The sequence below is a fragment of the Xenopus tropicalis genome, chromosome 2 (assembly GCF_000004195.4).
Source record: "Xenopus tropicalis strain Nigerian chromosome 2, UCB_Xtro_10.0, whole genome shotgun sequence".
NCBI lineage: Eukaryota > Metazoa > Chordata > Amphibia > Anura > Pipidae > Xenopus > Xenopus tropicalis.
In genome coordinates this window covers 160,230,186-160,252,371 of record NC_030678.2, presented here as the reverse complement: position 1 = coordinate 160,252,371, position 22,186 = coordinate 160,230,186, and the positions used below count along the sequence as shown (strand labels likewise).

General features: G+C 40.3%; 1 protein-coding gene across 2 annotated transcripts in view; it reads right to left on the bottom strand.

Annotated features, from left to right (window-relative positions):
* Window positions 1-5,386: 5,386 nt before the first annotated feature.
* cwf19l2 (CWF19 like cell cycle control factor 2) overlaps window positions 5,387-22,186 on the bottom strand; it is a 65,876-nt gene continuing 49,076 nt past the window's right edge. The window contains exons 13-18 of one of the 2 annotated variants that reach the window (XM_012957166.3): window positions 21,544-21,756; window positions 12,105-12,221; window positions 11,288-11,443; window positions 9,353-9,433; window positions 7,053-7,154; window positions 5,387-5,829 (exon numbers count right to left, since the gene is read on the bottom strand). In XM_012957166.3, the coding sequence (XP_012812620.2) occupies window positions 5,695-5,829; window positions 7,053-7,154; window positions 9,353-9,433; window positions 11,288-11,443; window positions 12,105-12,221; window positions 21,544-21,756 (804 nt within the window). In that variant the 3' untranslated portion in view covers window positions 5,387-5,694. 2 annotated transcript variants of the gene reach the window in all.

Here is a 22,186-nt window from a genome sequence, read left to right as displayed (position 1 = left end):
GTATTCAAGTTTTTCATATTCAGATTTTTTTTTTAATAAATAAGCAAACAAGTTTTTTTTTGTTTTTTTTTTAAATGTGAGTTTATTTAAAGTAGACACATTCACAACCTCGAAAACTTGATAAATAAGCCCAGTATTGTGTGAGCCCCACAGCGCAGCTCCAGTTACTGAGGCGAATCAGCCCTGAGCAGACTTCACGGCCCTCCATGCTGCTTCATAGAGGATTCTGGGAGGGATATTCCTTCCTTCTATGCTCTTCCCAGTCATGCTGCAATACGTATGTGTAATTACATGGGCCTAACTTTGTGGACTTTTGTGTCTTTTTTCAGCCCAAATCAACTATGTAACTGCCCTAAACTACTGGGCTTCCAGCAGGTCCCTGACCAATGAGAGATTAGGGGCCCTATTCACTAAAGTCCGAAATAAGGAGTGCTATTTATAGCATGCGTTAAAAATCTTATCACTTCTTATTTTTCACTCGATTCACTAAAAGGACACTTGTCATAATTAAGAAGCGATGTTCCTGGCGTTATTTATCTTGCGATTACATATTTTCAAGCAATATATTACGCAGCGCACAAGATATTACGCAGAGCGCAATATATTACGCACGTAACCATTACTTTCTGAAAACCACCATTTCCCTGAAAACTGGAGGATGCATCACTCTAGGGCCAACATATACTTGAAAAAATACGACTGCAAACTCCATGTTGTGTTACCAATAGCTCACGAACCGCAATTTTCTTTAAGTACCGCCTGCCCCAAGTAGGGTTAATATTCACACAGATTAACACGATATTTTGCACGTTTAACGCTTCATATGTGTTTGTGAATCATGCGTAAGTACTATTTCTATTCGCTAATTAACGCAATGCGTTTTTTTTGTGCATGCGATATGCGGATTAACACATGCGAAATGACTTTGATGAATCGGTACTTAATTATCGCATGCTTTTTAATGAAAAAAACTATGCGATAAGCGTTATTGACCTTTAGTGAATCGGCCCCTATAACGCTTATCGCATAGTTTTTTTCATTAAAATATGTTGTCGCAAGATAAATAACGCCAAGAACATCGCTTCTTAATTATGACAAGTGTCCTTTTAGTGAATCGAGCGAAAAATAAGAAGTGATAAGATTTTTAACGCATGCTATAAATAGCACTCCTTATTTCGGACTTTAGTGAATCGGGCCCTATATGTCTATACTTGTAAAACAGCTCATGTTCCTGAAGTTTTGAGGGCCCCTAAATGACTTTTATCTGCTTCCCACAAACCCAAGTCTCGCTTCTGTTATGTACGACTATTACAACTACAAACATCATTTCTAAACTGTAGAGATAGCGTCCCTGAGACATTCCGAGCTCTAAAGGGTATAGTTATTCTTCATGCACGGTGTCTATTTGTGTTGTCGTATTTATAGCAACTCTAACAGATCCTATATTTTTCCCACAATATTTTACATGGGACACTCAGAAATAATAATGATTTTGGCCGGTGTCTGAATGTTTAGGAATGCGCTTCTTGGCAACATTTAGTAAACAGGAACACAGTTCCTCTGTGTTTGTTGCAAGTAAAACAAGCTCATTTAATAAAGGAAGAAAAAATGAAGGCAACTTGAATTTATTTGATACCAGAAGAAACATGGCTTAAAGGGATCCTATACTGCACACCCAAGGAAAGGGTTCTTTTATGTGAACAAAACCTTTGCAAGACAAAGCAACAGAAAGATAAGTGGGCTCATTTATAAGGGCTAGAGCAATTACTGAAGTGTAAAGGGATGCAAAATGGTGGCCCTTAAGGCTGAGGTCCCCGACCTTTCTTACTCATGAGCCACAGTCAAATATAAAAAGACTTGGAGAGCAACACAAGCACCATAAAAGTTCATGGAGGAGCCAAATAAGGGCTGTGATTGGCTATTAGGCAGCCTCTATGCACCCTATCAGCTTACAGGGGCTTTATTTGGTAGGAAATCTTGTTTTTATTCAACCAAAACTTGCCCCCAAGTCAGGAATTCAAAAATAACTCCCTGGTTTGGGGGCAGTGAGAGCAACATCCAAGGGGTTGGGGAGCAACATGTTGCCCCGGAGCCACTGGTTGGGGATCACTGCATTTAGGGGTAACTGTTTGCACCAGAAACTAAATACAGCAAGTTGAACACTGGGGACAATTCTAGTGCATCTAAGGAATCAGTACAGCTTAAACTTGATGACTATAAATACGCAGGGCCATAGCTGGGGGCCCATGGAACCTGGTTAACATTTCTAGAAGCTCCTAATCTCACAGCCTTTTAATTGTAAATATTCTCAACTACCATGTTTATTAATCCCGTCTTCTCTATCCAAGTATGTCTTTTATCCTCCGTGGTAATGGGTCAAATTATCATAGTAACAATAGTGCCAATGAGATGTTTATTCTGATATGAGTAGATAATAATGCCAGAGGCTGATGTGTTTAATGTACTGCCTGTACTGATCAGATCTAGGGAACTAGGTAGTCTGAAAAAAAAATCACTTTTCTGTTGAATCCCAAACCAACAATACAAACATACTGGCCATACCCTCATCCCCACCCATCCCGATGGGAATACCAACCACTGTAGTTGACAAAGGTGAAAGTTATTTACCAAACACGCTAGGTACGTTGGGTTGGGTTGGGAGGAAGTGTTCTTTGTATTTTCTTTATGTTCTAAATATATTTCAATTAAAAAAAAAAACTTAGAAAGCAGGCGTAGTCTGAGCACTATCGCTTTAAGGGTGGTGCTTGTGTGTTTGCTACCACATGACCATCATTAGTGACTGCAGCCAGCTCTTCTATGGCAACAATTTGACTGAGAACTAAACCCAAAAATTAAATACGACAAGAAATGCCACATTTTATATAATGAGCTCATTGAACGAGCCTAAAGGTTCAGCATCTTTATAGTACCATACGGAAATCTATTAGAATTGCCCAGGGCACTGCACATGCTCAGTGAGCTCTAAGCAGCTGTTGAGAAGCTGAGTTTAGGGGATGTTGCAAACTATCAAACAGTAAATAATGTTGGCCTGTCATAGAGGGTCATGCTTCAGGGCTAATTATGAATTTCTGATGCTAATTGCACTGGTTTCTGAGCTGCCATGTAGTAATTATCTGTATTATTTACTTATCAGCCTTATCACAGAGTATGGGCAGGGAATCAGCAGAAAAGAAGATGGGGGGCTACTGGGGCATCTTTGGGGGCACAGATCTTCCCTGCTAAAGGGCTGTGGGTGCCTTGGCCTGGTACAGGAGCCTTAAACATATTTTACAACATTTCTAGCCTAATTGTTAAGTTAAGCTTTAGTTCTCCTTTAAGCTTTTTGAAAAGTAAACTTAATATCAAGCAACTTTGTAATATATATCAATTAAAATATATGCAGCCTTTTCATGATGTTTAATATAATAATAAGGTTTGGAACATTTCCCTAAGCCCCGCCCCCTGTTAATCTGCCTGACTACTTTGAGACTCAAATGAAATGTAACAGTAGTCGCCTGTCATCAGCCTGCCTTCAGCCTGCATCCTCCTCCCAATCCCACAATTCCCTGCACACGTGATGTCAATAAGGAAAGGAACATCACAGTGCAATGCATTGTGGGTTATGTAGTTCCTACATGCTGTCTGTAAGCTGGGGAGAAGTTGTTACAATTTGTAACATCAGTGTTTTAGTCCCTCCTCCCCTGCCAGGATTTCAAATGATGCAGAAAGAGAAGAACTGTTTTGCAGCTGGATTTCAGCAGATAAAATGGTATTTAGTCATACTTTTGAAGGAACAGATTACAGTGATAGGGATATTAGGGGTTTCTGTGTTGTGTGGGGCTCTTTAACAGATTTTGGCTTGGAAGCTGGAGTTCCCCTTTAATATTCTTTTAAACCATTATAAAATGTGTTAATATATTCCAGGCTGTACTGCCAACAGATAAATATAAAAATACATTTATTTACTTACTTTTGTGAACAAATATATTTATATTTTAGTAAAATCTGACAATATATTTAAAGGAAAGTTTTTCCTTCTGCCGTAGGATTTGCACTTTCCTAATCCTATTATTTTGCCGTTGCATTTAGAGAAGATTAGCAAGCCTTGTATTCCTGGGGTGGAAAGAAGCCACCTCGGTGTATTCCCAGGAACAGTGAACACAGCCGCAGATAAATGTATATTATAAATGTAAATAAGATTGTGTTATGTTGGGCAAATAACTGGTAAAACTGGAAACTACTCCTTTTTGGCTAATGCCCTATTTGGTTGTACGATTCTACAGAATGTTTTTGGGCACACAGTAAGCACAGCTTTTAAAGGGGTTGTTCATTCATAATTCTTCATTTTTTATTATTGGTGTTTCTTTTGAATTATTTAGCATTTTGTTTAGCAACTCGTCAGTTTGGAATTTCAGTAGCCATCCGGTTGCTAGGGTCTTAATGAATCTAGCAACCAAGCAGTGGTTTGAACGAGAGGTTGGTTGATAGATTTATATTTAGGTTGGTGTCGGAGATCATTTTCCAAAGAGAGAGCGGAGAGCAGAGGGGAGAGAGTTTTAGCAGCGCTGATCCTGGTCTGTAGCTTGAAAACTAAACATTTTAAAGGCGAAGGAAAGGTAAAAACTAAGAAAGGTCTGTGTAAATACAGCCATAAGCACTCACAGTAATCCTCTGTCAAAAGATACTTGTTTGTTTCCCTCTGCCAGAGACATGCAGCTGCCTGCTCTCTCCTGCTCCCCCCTCCCTCAAGAATGCTAAGAACTCCCTCCCCCACCTTAGGAATGTGGATCTGAGCAGGAAGCTGACTCATAGGAGCACATTTACTAATCCACGAACGTCCGAAAAGCGTCCGAATGCGTTTTTTTCGTAATGATCGGTATTTTGCGACTTTTTCGAGTGTTCAATAAGAAAAAGTCGCGACAATTCGCGAAAGTCGTAATGGCTATGAAAAAGTCGCAACAATTCACCAAAGTCATAATGGCTATGGAAAAGTCGCGACAATTCACAAAAATCATAATGGCTATGAAAAAGTCGCGACAATTCACGAAAGTCATAATGGCTATGAAAAAGTCGCAAAAAATACGAAAAAGTCGCAAAATGTTCGTTTTCCAGTCTAAATTTTTCCCATTCGGATTCGTTGATTAGTAAATCAGCCCCAAGGTCTTACTAACTGAGCATGTACACAGGTCTTGGTGCAGGAGTGACGCATTATGGGAACTTTCTATACAGAGCTTATTGGTTTTTTTTCCCTATGAGAAAGGTCTCTCAAGGTGAGCACCCTCTTTCACATATCGGTCTAAATAGATAGCCAAGTAAATCTGAGGATAGATTTCTAAACCATGGTCCCTCCCAGTACTTTAACAATACCAACTTCTACAGTCACAGCTTACAAAATAAGAACGAAACAAAATCTTTATTAAAAACATACATGTGTTCCAAAGAGCAAACACTGACCAGGAGTATTCTTCTCAGATAAAAAGACAATGTACATAGCTATGGCCTAGTACAGCGGTTCTTAACCTGTGGGTCGGAGCCCCTTTGGGGGTCAAAAAACCCTTTCACAGGGGTCGCCTAAGACCAGCGGAAAACACATATTTCCGATGGTCTTAGGAATAATTTTATGGTTGGGGGTCACCACAACATGAGGAACTGGTCGCGGCAGTAGGAAGGTTGGGAACCACTGGCCTAGTACTTTCACTCCTTTGTGACATCAAATGGTTTCCACCACTGGGCGAACTCTAACACTTTCTTTCTTTGGTCTTCAAATCTCTCCCGGACAGCTTTTCTCCAAATTCGTGGCTCCAAATCCAGCATACCCCCAATGATTTCCTTTAGACGAGAGAGGTTAAAAAAAAAGACAAGAATGAGCAACTGTTGTGGGAAGGCTGCCACTGGATATAACAGAAGATATGTCTCAGTATCTCTAGTCCAGGCTGTGTGTGAACTATAATGTCTACTTAAGGCCAAGGGAAGTATTATTATCCTTTATTCATATAGAACAGGTACTTTTATGCAAGGGATGCACCAAATCCACAATTTTGGGATCCGGCTGAACCTGCCCATGGTACCACTGTTCTGTTTGAATTTCTTTCAACAACTTTAAAGGAACAGTTCAGTGTAAAAATGAAACTGGGTAAAATAAACAATGTTTTAAATAGTTAGTTAGGCAAAAATTAATCTATAAAGGCTGGAGTGAGGGGAAGTCTAACATAATAGCCAGAACACTATTTCCTCTTTTACAGCTCTCTAAGATGTTAGCAATCAATAACAAATCAGTGACTTGAAGGGGGGGGCATATGGGACATAACTATCAGTTAGTTTCCATTTGAATCTGACCTGGGTGCTCACAAACTAACTGAACAGTTATGTCCCTTGTGCCACCCTTAAAGTCACTGACTAACTGATAGGTTAAAGAGCTGAAAGCAGGAAGTAGTGTTCTGGCTATTATGTTAGACATCTGCTCACTCCAGCTTTATAGATTACATTTTTGCCTAACTATCTTACAAATATGTTTTATTTTGTGCAGTCTATTTTACCTATTACACTGAACTGTTCCTTTAAAGCCATACCCTATCATCTGGATTGTTTGTTTATTTTTTGGCATCATACATGACAATTGAATACTGTTTGGTCTTTTGCGCTGCCATACATACATGGGTTTCAGTTTCAACATTAATTCTGTATCTTGGAAACAAAGGTATCACCTCTACATACAACATACTTATTTAACAGATTTTAAGAACAGCCCCACAAATTTTGGCTGCAATGGTTCTGTCTCTGCTCTGTAATTGCCTCTCTTTTGGGCTTAGTGGTGCATCATTCTATTCAGGAGAAGATGCTCTTTTAGATTTGGCTTGCTCAGAAATGTCAATTTTTTTTAAGTCTTTGTTATATGCATCTTTGACTTTGTGCCTGTATTTATGTTTTAGAAAAATAAACATATAAAATACAAAACATCAAAAGATCACTAAGATTTAAAAAAAATTAAAATCCTGGGCAAAGTTGCTATAGCAACACATGTTATTTATTCATTTGTCATAAGAGTAATATACCTTGCCAAAGTAAGATGGGAATTTGTGCTCATCTTCAATAACGTGGGCATAGCCTCCCTGCAAACCAAAATCCACAGAGAAATAGGGCAAACCTTTGGGCACCTAAAACAGAAATACATTTGTAAGCATTTTATAAATATATATTTAATATCATAAAAAATATACAGGCATTGTGTCAGCGCAGATATAAAAGGAAGGAAAAGTTCCCAGATGCTACCCAAACACAAGCTAAAGCTGGAAAGTACACAAGGTTCTATAGTTGAGAAGCAGCAGTAGGAAATACCTAATGCATTTACAGAACAAGCTGCTAAGAATTGGCTTTTATTGGCTTATGGCTGCAGCCTGCTTCTCAGAGCTACAGAAACAATTGGTTATTCTAGACAAATCCTGGTACAATTGGCTTATACAGGTATAGGACCCATTATCCAGAATGCTCGGGACCAAGGGTATTCCGGATAAGGGGTCTTTCCATAATTTGGATCTCCATACCTTAAGTCTACTAAAACGTTAATAAAACATTAATTAAACCCAGTAGGATTGTTTTGCAACATAGGTTATTTATTCTTAGTGGGATCCAATTACAAGGTCTGTTTTATTTCTACATAAAAAAAGGAAATCAGTTTTAAAATTCTGAATTATTTGCTTATAATGGAGTCTATGGGAGACGGGCTTTCCGTAATTCGGAGCTTTCTGGATAACGGGTTTCCGGATAAGGGGTCCGATACCTGTACTGCAGAATGTTACCAGCCCATCAAATACCGGGAGTAAAACAAACAAAATGCACCTAACGGGAAAAGGCAGCCATACACAGGCCAACTTTGCTATTATTATTACTTACTACAGTCAGTATAGTGTCCCCGAATTTGTAGCAGACAAGGTATTTATATCTATAACATATACAGATAAATAAGTCCCATTTAAACGTTAAAATAGTGTATGTAAAAAGACTTGGGGAGCAACACAAGCATCATAAAAGTTCATGGGGGAACCAAATAAGGGCTGTGATTGGCTATTAGGGGCCTCTATGCACACTATCAGCTTACAGGGGCTTTATTTGGTAGGAAATCTTGTTTTTATTCAACCAAAACTTGCCCCCAAGTCAGGAATTCAAAAATAACTCCCTGGTTTGGGGGCACTGAGAGCAACATCCAAGGGGTTGGGGAGCAACATGTTGCCCCGGAGTCACTGGTTGAGGTTTCCTGACATAGAGCATCAGTACACCCTGACACCTGCAGAACTGTACCAATGCTAAAATCGATTAATGACACAAGTTATACAGGTTATGAGAAACCCTAGGGAGCTGTACCTGGTATGGAGAATGTTATTTTACAAACTGGTTTAACTGGCCACAACTGCTAAAAAGCCCCCGTCTGGCTTCTTGTATTGTTCTCATTATACAATAACAGTCCATAATAACGACCAGTGAGAAGAATAGCTTCTTAGGCAAAATTGAAACCAAACCAAGCCAGTAATAGCTTCACTGAAGCTTAGGGTATTAAAGCAGAACAATTAATAACAGATAGACAGAACAGATAAAACATACACCTGTACGAGAATTCAATAGATAAGGGCAATAAAAAGAGAAACATCCCCAGCCAGTTTATGGCTATGACCCCAATTCCAAGGATATCCAGAATTATCTCTGGTGACCTCTTAAAGTCTGAGCTCAAGTGAAAAAATAAATCCAATTTCTATGTTCCGATCACACAGAAATCAGCGGGGGATTAAACACTAGATACATGCAGATTAAGCTACATTCTAAAGTGGATTATGCCAGATATAATTACAGCCAGGCAATGATAGGAAACTCTGTTGTGTAACATTGGGCTCTGAGAAGCAGACGTATTGGAACATATAAGCAGATAAATCATCATCATTAGTCAGAACAGTAAAATGCCTATGTATGCTTGGGTTCTCCCCCAATGGAAACACAAAGGGAATACATGTATTTCCAATTTAGCCTGTGGATTTGCATTGAAGCTCTGATTTTTGCTCAGTTTCATAACCCTTCAATTGATTTATAGCCAATACTATGGTTATTGTTTCATATTTTTAAATACTTTTGGAAATCTGCCATAAAAAGCCATATAAATCTTGATCTCCCTTGTCTTGAAAACATGAATATGTAACATTCTAACAGACTCCAGCCTCCATATTACACCATATAACAGAAGTATGAGTGTGCTCATTTCAAGAGAATCACATAGAAATGTCTCAATGTGATAATGAGGACAAAGATGGGAAATATAGAGGGATGGCAGCTCTTGGATAGTAAAATGTTTAGACTTTTTTAAACTTACAGCTCTTCGAATATCCTTTGTAGACAGGTCTATTAATTTCTTATTCATGGACCACTCCTCATCAGATTCCATTATGGCTTTCTGGTTTAATGAAAATAAACGCATGAATACATTGGTTAACATGGGAGATGGAATAAAAAATCAGCAAATAAGCCCTTTCTGAAAGGAACCAGAATTCACTAAATGGGCTAAATGTACGGCTGGATGGTAACATGGAAACCTTCGGGCGTTATGTATGTGATACCCGGCTCTATCAGCCAAATGTTCAACGAAACTGGAAAGTATAAACCATTAAAAACATCTGATATATTGACGACACTCCATTTAAAGTAAATTTGCAATTCATCGTAGGTTGGCTGACGGATACACTGCCGCTGATTTGTGACTCCAATATCTGCCCATAAATCTCTTATAATGGGTTTGTAGCTGGTGTGAAGGGAACATGTTTCTGTGAGCTTAACAGTCAAATGAATGAAACAACACAATGTATTAAACTGGTCAAGGTAAAGTGGCCATTAAACTGTTACTCCAAACTCTTATTCCATTGATTGGGTTTGTAGTCTCATTTGGTTCATTTTTTTCCTAATGAACATTTGATTTTTTAGAGAAAAATACAAGTAAGGAGACCAAACAGTGCAGTTTGTTGCCATTTCTCATTGGTCATGGCAATTTATTGATCCCAGAATGAAACACGTTGGCTCATTTTCAGAGTTTAGTTATTCCAAGATACAGTTGGACAAGGTACAGTAGTAAAGGTTGGAAAGGTCGATTCTGATAATCCAGTAGCCTGTGAATTTTACAGAAGTTTTCTGTTGTAAGTAAGTGACATTAATTAGACTTTATCTGACTCTTCCATAATCACTTACTGGCCTGTAGAGCATAGTGCCATCTTTCCTTTGCTTCCAAGAGGCACATGTGGCTTGGGCATAGGATTTCAACTCAAGTCACCACCATTTTTTGAGGATGGGGGGTCATCCAGCAACTGACCATAAACTGAAGTGCCACCTGTCTTATGTAAAATCTACCCCTGGAGTCATACTTTATATACAAACTATTCTATTCACTCATGACTCGTTTGTATCATTTAAAGGAGAAAGAAAGGGAAAAACTAAGTACGGTAAGCTTTATTGGAAAGGTCTATGTAAATACAGCCATAAGCACTCACAGAAATGCTGCACTGAGTCCTCTATCAAAAGAAACACAGGATTTCTTGTCTACTTTTTTGTAAACATGTTCTTAGGGTATCTGATTTCCTCTCTCAGAAAAATCCTTCGTTCCTGGGGCCAGAGTCTGCTCTCTTCCCTCTCCTGCTTCCCCCTCCCTTAGGAATATGTGATCTGAGCTACCAACCCCTAGAGCTGCAGCAGCTACAGTTACGGAAACTGAGCTAAAATGGCAGCTGCTCTCCTAAACAAACAGAGAAAGCTTCTAGGGCTGTTTACTCAGGTATGGTAAAGGTTTCTGCAGAATAAATATAGTAGCACTAATGTGGCAAATCTATTGGCAGTAAAATGCCAAACTGATTTTCCTTCTCCTTTAATAGCTAGTAGTTGTTCAGAAATTCAGAATAGCTACAGGTTGCTATTTGCTCTTTATCTGCAAGAGCTTGTCACTGTTGTAGAGAGTGAATACCACACAGCTTTAAAGTTTGGCAACTTCTGTCACCATCTGGCTGCAGATGAAATGAATGAGCTTGCAATTATCATGCCCACATTCCCAGAAAGCAATATTAGACGGGACAATGACAAACCCTTATATCTAGATCTTATTATGCTGTTTTACATAACTACCCCCTTAATCTGGCTACTTTGGGAAAAATTCCCTATTACCTTTCTTCACTAGTTCCCATGGCACTGTGGCTCATTTCTTTATAAACCTGAGGTTCTTTATATCCGTCTATTGCTCCTAATAATTGAATGCAAGTTGATAATTTACCTTAAAATATATTGGTGCCATATCACCCACTTCCTTTGGGAGAGGAATGCACTCATAGACCAAATGCAACCGTTTTCTTGCATATATGTTTGACTCCAAGAAGACACAGTCCAGACCTTTAGATTCAAACATCCTGACCAAGGCTTTCCGGAACACCTAGAGAGAGACGAAGCAGCCACTTGCTCTTTTAGCAATAACAAGGTTTACTTTTAGAACATAAACAACCAGATATGCCTTTATTTATATAAAAGTCAACTGCACGTTTTCATTTATCTTCCGGAAATTAGGTTAATATATTGGTTCTTGTTGCTTATTAGAAATGGGATCTACCATGTAAAACGTCAGCATATTTAATGTGATGGAACTGTGCTGTTTCTGCTTATGGAATGTTTATGCAACTGGTAAGGGGGTAAGTTACAAGCTGGTGTTTTAACTGCCATACTTTTGAACTTGAGCACTATTGTCAAATAGCAGTGCCCCTCAGATGTAAGAATCGTACAACCTCTGTATTTTCTGAATAAATATGAAATGGTGAAGAAGCAGCAGATACATCTGTATGACCTAGAAAGCGGCATACTGCTTAAATAGCACCTGTCTTACCCATCCCCAGCCTTACCTTAAGCTACAGGCATCTCTAGTCTGCTCAATTTATTGATCTACACCATTAAACTATAATGCAGCCTTCTCCTTTATCCCCCATATTTCAAAGCACTCCACTGCCACTGTATGGTTACTGCTGGCAATGAGCTGTGTTATCCATGGAATCAGGTCGCTAACATGACAAGTAATATATATATAGAATCGCTATTAAAAGCACCTGGATTTCATTATAGATGTCTTCATCCAGCAGAGTGCTCGCTGTGTGGTGCTGCAATGGAACGATCAGGCAATGTCCCTCTGTGAGTGACAGATGGTTGGGAAGACACAAGTATACCTAGAGAAAAAGATGTCAACATATGTAGTAAATGAAACCTAATTAGTAGTTGTTATCTTTCATACTGGTTTCCTTAGACTGCAGACTATTTGGACCTTTCCTTTTTAATATATTTGTATTTATACATGTATGTCATCCCATTTGCTAAATCAGTTTAAAAAACAGCAACTATTAGTGGTGGCAATCATAGAAATTCTTTGGCTCTCAGAGCCCTGAGAGGCAACAAGCGAGCCAATATGTTGTATGCGTAACAGAAAATATGCAGAGGAGGAATGTTCTTTCTTTAGTCAACATGGTTTGTCCTTCTTCTTTATGGTCGACTTGGAAGTAAAGTGAAAAAAATCAAAGGAGGCTTTATTGTCTACTTGGAGGTTAGTGAAGAAATCAAACAAAACATATAGTGGGGTGCTTCTGTCTATTTAATTATACTGGGAATGTGCATTCCTACTGTGCTCCCAAAGATTCCCTGCTTGGACCCACAGGCGTGTGCAGGAGTAACCATAGCAATGGGTGAGCCAGACCAAAACCTGTGGGTCAGGTAGGTTTGGCCTGACATCCACACAACTTTCGTAAGTGGGTTCAGAACTCTACCATGCGCCCACCCCCGGTGACCTTATCATGACCCGCTTCTATGTACAGATTCACGCCCACATGACATCACAAAGGGGCGGGTGCTTGGCAATAAATACCGAGACTCATCGGGTTAGGGTTGGGTGTAGGTCCAATTTTGTTGACTTGCACATCACTAGCAGAGTCGATGATGTACTGTAGCAGGTGTGGGTCCTACAATGGCAACATTTTGCAGGTTAGGGTCAGATGCAGGTTAAGGTTTTGCGGGTTAGGGTCAGATGCAGGTTAAGGTTTTGCGGGTTAGGGTCAGATGCAGGTTAAGGTTTGCGGGTTAGGGTCAGGTGCAGGTTAAGGTTTGCGGGTTAGGGTCAGGTGCAGGTTTGCGGGTTAGGGTCAGGTGCAGGTTAAGGTTTGCGGGTTAGGGTCAGGTGCAGGTTAAGGTTTGCGGGTTAGGGTCAGGTGCAGGTTAAGGTTTGCGGGTTAGGGTCAGGTGCAGGTTAAGGTTTGCGGGTTAGGGTCAGGTGCAGGTTAAGGTTTGCGGGTTAGGGTCAGGTGCAGGTTAAGGTTTGCGGGTTAGGGTCAGGTGCAGGTTAAGGTTTGCGGGTTAGGGTCAGGTGCAGGTTAAGGTTTGCGGGTTAGGGTCAGGTGCAGGTTAAGGTTTGCGGGTTAGGGTCAGGTGCAGGTTAAGGTTTGTGGGTTAGGGTCAGGTGCAGGTTAAGGTTTGCGGGTTAGGGTCAGGTGCAGGTTAAGGTTTGTGGATTGGGGTCAGGTTGTTCCTCCACCCCCTTCAACTTTGAAAGAAACTGATGGACGACTTCCTCCCAATTCAAAAACTGACCTATCTGATGAGAGGCTGTCCAAAGAAGTTCAGTACCATATGGGGTACTTGGCTAGATCTTCACACTGTCTGACTAGATGTAACCTTAACTTAGACACACTGAAACTTGTAACCTTACCTCACTCTTTTACTTTTCTTTCCCTTTTCTCTCTTGTTTGTAATTTAAAATTATGCAAAATAAATACAGAGTAGGAGCTCAATCAAGAGATATAAGTTTACATATGATGTGTTTCCAAGGGATCCAAGATCATTCCTGTTAACTAAGGGCCCCACTGACTGCAGTGCATTTAAACACAAACCAAAGGCAGAACACAGTGCAAGTGTGTAGCCTAAAGGAAACACTATATACTTTTAAATCAAATGATGCTAGAAAAAGTAAATAATGGAAAGGCCCATTGGCCGCGTATAGTTTCCATGAGAATCCCTCTGCCACAAGCTTTCCAGTTTGTTCCAGCCTAGGAGTAGGGCGGCAGGAGAGCATTTATAGGGGTTTGGAAGGAAGAGCTAAATATAGTCTTGTGCTCTGATTGTTCATTATTGAAGAGATAGGAGCTTGCTTGGAGACTGCTGAGCTGAAAATGAATAGAAGGATTCAGCGAAGCAAAGCCAAAGTGTAGGAACATGTACAGAGCCAACGTTTGCTGTGCCGTAGTTTAAGAAGGCGGTTTATTTTAAAGCCGGCAAGGACACAGGTAACCCTTGTTCTGCCACCCAGATTTAACACTAGGGTTACCATACTTTGTACCACAATCATTTTTTATTACTTTCGAATAATTGGTATCAAATATGCAGCTCTTTATCTGTATAGAACTAGAGGTTCAACCAGTAGGATGGTGGTTTCCTAACTTTTGCCATTCAAGCCCCCTTGAAGGTCTAGGCCAAGGTTTCCCTTACCTATATATATATATTGTTTTACTACTTCAGGGTATCCAGGCTTTTACTAAGGAACAGTGACAAGCTCTAAACTTTGCATCCGCTAGCGGTACAACATTAGCTAGACTTCTGTTAAGGTGTCCATCTTGAGTTTTGAAATTTTATTCAAAAGGTCTGGTCTGGAGATAGGTGAATTGTGCAACTCTGCCATTGGCCATTCACTAATTTGGAACTATATGACAGAATAATCACATCAAACAGATAATATCAGGCAACTATTGGTTATCTTCAGATAGTAAGATGCTGTCCGGGGTATGATTTTATCAAAAAGATCATGGTTTCTTTTGCAATGTCTCTTAATGTTTCTGAGGCTACAAGGTTTTTCATTTCCGAGATGCCAGCAAGGACCCCCTATCCCATGTTGGTAACATTACAAAGACTAAATCTAATCGGAACAGCAATTTCATGCTAACCTGACTCTGTCTGGGGTTTCAAGCTACAAACTAATCTGGATGTAATCTTGTGAAGGGAAACCACTAGCTACCTGAAGCTTTGTTAAACACATTTCATTTAACAGCAGTGTATCATTGAGCCACAGTATTTTTTACCTACTCATTTTGCATTGACCCCACCCAAACCAGAAATACCCATGTGTCCTGGGGCTCATGTAAAAAACGGTTATCTGTGGAATGACTGCAAAGATAAAAGCTGATCCAACAAGTGATGCCATATGGGTTGGTAAACACTTGTGTTTTGTCCCTGTGTATTCATTCTTTTTTTAATTGAATTTTAAAGTAAAGAGAGACAAAATATCATGGTTTCCTTTACAATTTTATACATTGTTCCGCAGTACAAATAAAACAGAACATTATTTTTAGTTTAAAACACTTGCAGGTCCAACTTAGCTTGTGAAATGAGTACAGATATAGGAAAATATTGGTATATCAGTAATTCTAACTCGGGGGTCCTGGGCCCACCAGGGCTGCCACCTCAGGGGCCCCTTCCCCAGTCTTCCATACGGAATACCTGATGCCGCAATCCCATCTCCCAGGCACTTAGCTTGTATTTCTACTTTACCCAACAATAAGGGGAACATCCACATTTTCAGGCAGGTCTGGGTTGGCCTGGTGTTTTGTCGCCCTGTGTGACCCTGGTCATTCAGCCACATCTTCAAGAATATCTAGTATAGCAAATACATATTCATGCCAAATCTCACCCTGACTGACTTTCAAGCTGGGCTTTTAGATGTATCATAGATACAAAATTGCAGTTCTCACCCTAACTGGCCTACAGGCTGAGCCTAGTCCAAGCAAGGACCAGCACCACAGCTGGAAAACAACCGCTTTCAAAGAAAAGTCCTAGGAAAAATGTAATTCTCAGAATTCAATGTGTTTTTTACCACAATGCAACATTTTTCACAGCATAACGTGATCATCACAATCAGGGGCAACACTTTTCACCAGATACTAGAGATGCAAAGAGTTTGTGCACTTGCCCTAGTCAGTTAAGTGGACATGGAACTGTACTTGATTCAACATGATTCAACTGGAACAACACTAAGCACCTAAAATCCCTTTAAAGTGTACAACAAAATAATAAAAATGACAAGCAACTGCAGATTTCCTTGGAATACCAATGCCAACATTAAACTAAAAGTCAATTTTAAGGTTGAGTGCCCTTGAATAATGCAGCTAGTGGTGCATATTCATTTTAGAATTGTGTCAGCTCATATAAACTCCTACATGCACGTGAGGGGATCCAGTAGGCATGTGTTAAGCCAAAGCATCAACGTGGAGACAACTTGTCCTCATATGGTTTCCCAACTCAGAACGACAAGGTCTCTAAAATGGGTAACATAATATGGTTCTCTGTCACTATGATAATATGGGAAATCACTCATATATCGAGACAGCTTCTGTAGCTTCCATTTGGCGGGCCTGACCTTTGGACTCCCCCAGACAGAGACTACACATATAATTAAACCAGACAGCAGCCTGGAATCAGCCATGACAGCACGCTCATTTGCTTCCATTCTACTAGTATTTACTGTCTTCCTGCATTCCACCACATCATTATTATTCTCATTTTTATTCTGCACGCTTTACCAAAACTATATCATTCACATGGTTCTGCAGCATGAGAACTTACATATTTTGGCCAAAGTTGGCATTAAATATATCATAATTTTGTAATATTTGTTTAAATAATCTGCTGTAGTTGTTTGCTATCAATTATTCCAATCCAAATGATACCCTTTAATGGGCATGTGGCTCTCAGGCTCCCTAGCCGAGTATGCTCATTTGGCTCTCAGGTTTCCTTGAAGGACAAGAAGACTAAGGGGCTGATTTACTAATCCACGAACGGTCCGAAGGCGTCCGAATGCGTTTTTTTCGTAATGATCGGTATTATTTTTTCGTAAATAGTCGCGACTTTTTCGTAGCCGTTACGACTGTTCCGCAAAATGTCGCGACTTTTTCATACCGTTACAACTTGCGCGAATTGTCGCAACTTTTTTGTAGCCTTCGCGCAGAGTACAAAAGTTTCGGATTCATTCAAGCTTCAGTATCGTGACTTTTCTTAGGCCAGGTTGGAGCTGCAGAGTGCCATTGAGTCCTATGGGAGGCTTCCAAAATCATGCTAAGTCTGAAAGTTTTGCCCGCAGTTTACAAGCGCTCAATACGAAAAAGTTGAGGCAAGATACGAGCAAATCGTAACGGCTACGAAAAAGTCGCGACAATTCGCGCAAGTCGTAAAGGCTACGAAAAAGTTGCGACAATTTACGAAAAGTCGTAACGGCGACGAAAAAAATCGCAAAAAAAGAAAAAGTCGCAAAATGTTCGTTTTCCAATCACAATTTTTCCCATTCGGATTCGTGGGTTAGTAAATCAGCCCCTATAGGTGCCCATACACCTTAAGATCTACGGGTGGGCGATATCGGGAGAATCCAGGCTAATTCGATTGTTTGGCCCTGGGGCCAAACGATCAAATTATTATGGCGGGTATAGACAAAGTCGTTCCGGGGACCGCATCAACAAGCCGACACGGTCCCCAATCCGACTAGTTTTATAACTCAGGCCAGATATCGGTCAGGTAGGCCCGTCGGTAGTGCCCATAAACGGGCCGATTAGCTGCCGAGTCGGTCTAAGGGACCGATATCAGCAGCTAGAATCAGCCCATGTATGGGGACCTTAAGTACATATTCTAATGGCTCCATGTCTGTTTGAAAGATGGCAGTAGCCTCCAGGGGTCCTATGAGGCCCACAATTAAAAACTTAAAGTGCCTATAGTATCTGATGCATTTTGGTGGCGAACACCAAAGATTTTCAGAGCAACTGAAGCACACATACAATTTCATCCGACACATTACCACCATGCAGCTCGGTGAGTAAATGCAGAGTAGTTGTTACGGCTGACTGTTCACGTCCAGGGTCAGACGAGGCAGACAGGACACCAAGAAAAAAACCTGGTGGGCCCTGGTCCTCTCATATAGAATGCTGCAGGCACTCTGCAATCATTGTAATTAGATGCAGCTTACAAGGGGTCTTCTGTATCCCCTATTACAAAGTTCATATGGCGCAAAACACTACTCCTTTAAAAAATATTTATTATACATTAAGAAACAGTAATGGTGCCTATGTGACTATTATATATATATATATATATATATATATATACATACAAAATGCAGAATGAAGAGCACACCAACACATACAGGTGATACCTGGGTGCCAGAGCAGTAAAATTGTAATAAAATAAAAAGTGTTGGCACTCACAGGATTTGCACGATAGTACTTACAGACAACAAGTCATAGTCAGATGCAATAAGGTGAGGTTTATTGGTCCAAGGTTTCGGTTCCTTACTAGAACCTTCGTCAGGGAAGGCCGAGAGCTTTCATCCTCCTCCTATTATTAATATCCTCCACTAAGCACTGATTATGACTGATGACATCACTAAGCACTGTTTATAAGGATATCAGGGCTCTTATGTTATTATATATATCACTTCAGAGAGGACCAGCACTCCTTCTTCAAGTGATTTAGTTATTATATGATGTTTGGCCCACATTCTGGCTGGTTTGTGGACACACAGAGCTCATAAGTCCAAAGGAAAGATGGGGCAGAACCACAGAGAGCAGCAGAGGCTCATCAAGATCCAGTAGTAGAATAAAGCATTCACCTTATATATCTTTAATGCTATTTTGTAATCTAGGACACTCATTAGAGTTCGGACAAACTGACACAAGGGGAGTGATTAATCTACTATAAAAGCCAACTCGGCAATGCATCAGGGACAATATCATGACATTTTAAGGTCATCGTAGCAACAGCCAGTAGAGAAGTTTTTCCAGTGCTAATTGGACAAGTTCCCATTCTTACCTGGATCTGTCGGAACTACTGAAGCCCTTTAAATCTCCCCCCACCCCCGAGCTTTCAACTAAATGTGTCCTTGGAGAGACTTTAATTGGCAAGGGCTTGAGGGAGGCTCATTAAGAGTGAAGAGGAGTAAACTAAACATTAAAGGGAAACTGAAGCCTTAAGCTAACACTCAACTAAAATGGTGATGTTTTCACCGAACAGGGATACTGCATGATCTTTAATGTAAACCATTCCTGTGTAAGTATCCTGTACCCATACCTCCCCAACAACGGTGCTGGGGTCACTGGGTCCCATGCCAGTAAAGGAGGCAACTGTGTCTGAAGCTTGGAGGGCCAGCACATTTAAAGGAAAGCTATAAACCCCAGAATGAATAGTTAACCAACAGCTTGTTCCTTATATATATATATATATATATATATATATATATATATCAGTAATTATTGCCCTTTAAATGTTTTCCTTAAGACACCATTTTGTGATGGGCTCCCTCAGAGATCAGCTGACAGGAAATAATGCAGCTCTAACTGTAACAGGAAGTAGTGTGGGAGCAAAAAGACAGAACTGTGTCCATTCATTGGCTGATGTGTCCTAACACGTATGTGTGCCTTGGTTTGTTTTTGTGCACCATGAATGGTATGATCCCAGGGGGCGGCCCTTAGTACTTAAAATGGCAATTTTCTATTTAGGATTACCCAATGGCACATACTACTAAAAAAGTAAATTTTTATGAAAACAGCTTGTTTAGATGAACCAGAGTTTTACATATGAACTGTTTCAAGCAATATATTTTTATAGAGACCTACACTGTTCAGGGGTAGAGTTTTCCTTTAATGCCTATAGCTACTGTATAGGAGAGTGTACATTAGCTTAGCCTGCCAAGAGATCAGTGCCTTTTATTCCATTAATATTGCCACCCGCAGCCCTAGAGATAATATAGCTTTCACATTCTTGGCGGCAAAGGGTTCCCTGTAAGTACAAGTAAACTTAGCTTGTTTAGAAAATGTGTTGCGACAATACCCGAGTGTGCTGATATTTATGCTCGAGCAGAATACATTACATTAAGATGCCTGATTTCTGAGTCATCCATTTCTTTCTATTGTCTCTTGCCTGCTGGAAGCCTCAGTCCACAAATCACTTCTGCGTCTATCCTCAGCACTATCCGCACTCAAATTAGCCCTGCAAAAAAAGATCTCTCATTTCCCGGAGGTTAGAGACGGAGGCAGATTTTTGACGGCTGCATTTCTGTACCATGCGGATACCGTGATATGCCACTTAGTCTTTTCCTATGTTACTTTATAAATACAAATATGTAGGAATTAAAAAGAAATAAGTAAAATGAAGACAGCACATTTGGTTTTCTACAGCTACAGAGGTTCATGTCCAGGGCCCACAATAAGCTTCCCCTTCATGCTATTTGTTAAAGGAAAAAAAAAGGTTAAGTGAAACAACAATTATAAATAAGGTACCTAGAAGGATTTTTCCTTTTCTCAAACAAATCATCGTAGTGATCAAGAGAGGGGTAGAACCCACAGCAAGAGACCCTGGTTCTTTAGGAGCACCATCAGAAAATTTGGAGCTCCATACAAGTTATTTATATAGGGCCCCACATTAACAAAGGGGCGCAGTACAGTTTTGGCCATGCCACTGGTGTGCACTTCACTAAATTGCTCGGACAAATGGATCAACTTGTTTAATGTTATTTTTTTTCAACCATGGCTACTAAGATACAAACTCACCAGTCATTTTACTGAAGGTGGGGATGTAATTATAGAGGAAACAAGGTGTCAGGGGACCCAGGAACTATAGGAGGCCCCTGAGGGATTGATAAGTAGCTACATATGTTTATGGAAAATGTCTTGTTCCCAAAGTTTAGGGGCCCAATAACCAGTCATTCCACTGTTCATGTAGGAGACAGCTCATATCATTCAGATATGGATCCCGATATAAACAGTTGATTAGGCTCTATAAGAAGAAGTTCATATAAACAGTTAAAATGATTAATAAGTCAGTCAGTTCATTGGGGATCAGTGGAATATACCTTAAGATTTTTAATTCATCAGTGGCCAGTGGAGTTTGCCCCTACCTGCCCCTGCCAAGCTTCTCTGCACTGTCAGTGCTTGATTTGCGACAAACAGAAGCTTCTTTGTAAGGTTAGAAGTTTCTAGGACAGTTTTTGTGGACGGTATATAAATTGTGTAAGTTTTAACATAACTTTATACATAATTTACACAATTTGCATACATTTTGTGATGTGGCCAGGCCCCATTCAGATGAAGATTTCACTGGGTTTAGGACAAAAGTCCCTCCCCTCCCCATGATGGTGGCCCTGAAACTGTTAAGCGCTTTCTTTTCAGGGTACTGCTCTAGCAACTCAAAGGCTACAGCCTCCTGCAGCAACTCCGGGATCCATGTTTCACAGACAAACAGAGAGTCAGATACTGCCTGGTACCCCTTTTATATACTGTATTGCATGCATACATCTGCTTTTGTCTCATCACAAGGCTTTGTCTTTGTGCACAGTGGGCAGATTTCAACCGAAAATTGAAATGAACCCAGTGTGCTTAGTGACATGCATGTAGGAGGGTAACAAGCATGTCTCTGCTTAAAAACCCAGAGCAGTTGAAAGCAGTAGGGCGATTTCTCAGCTGCTAGATTTCCCCTTACCTTGGTACCAATAGCCACTATAAGATGCTTGGGAAGTTCAGCATTATCGAAGCAAAACCGGCATTTTTCCATTGTGGCAGTGAGACTGCGATGCTCGTGCATTGCTTGCATTCTTTCTCTTTCTTCCTCTTTATCTGTATGCTCTTTCTTTGCAGCTTTGGTGACAAACATATCATCCAAGGTGTAGTAGTCTCGGTCCGTTTTCTCCATAAACTGAGGACAAACGCACAGAAAAAAAATTGTCAGAAGGCAGTAACACTCCTTAGCTAAAAGCTGGCCATCAAACCATAACGGGGCATTGTGCAAATATGACATTTTCCATGTCTCAAGGATCAACCCATAGGGCACCTTAGCTACTCTGAGCGAGGACCTGCTTGTAAGGGTTGTCTGGGAAATCCAAGAGTAAATTTAACCCCCTTCCCAAGGATGCAGTTCTATATTTACACCCCACCTTGCTATCTTGATAACGTAGGAATTCTTGGAAAAAAACAAATTGCACCTTGCTCACAGCATAAATGAACAAAAATGAACCCTCATGTCTTTGACGCTTACTGCAAAGTTTTTCCCTCATAAAGCCACTGCAATGGCAGGCAGCAGCTAAACAGCATTTGCCTTGAAGCTTGCATGCTATTTACTAATGCAG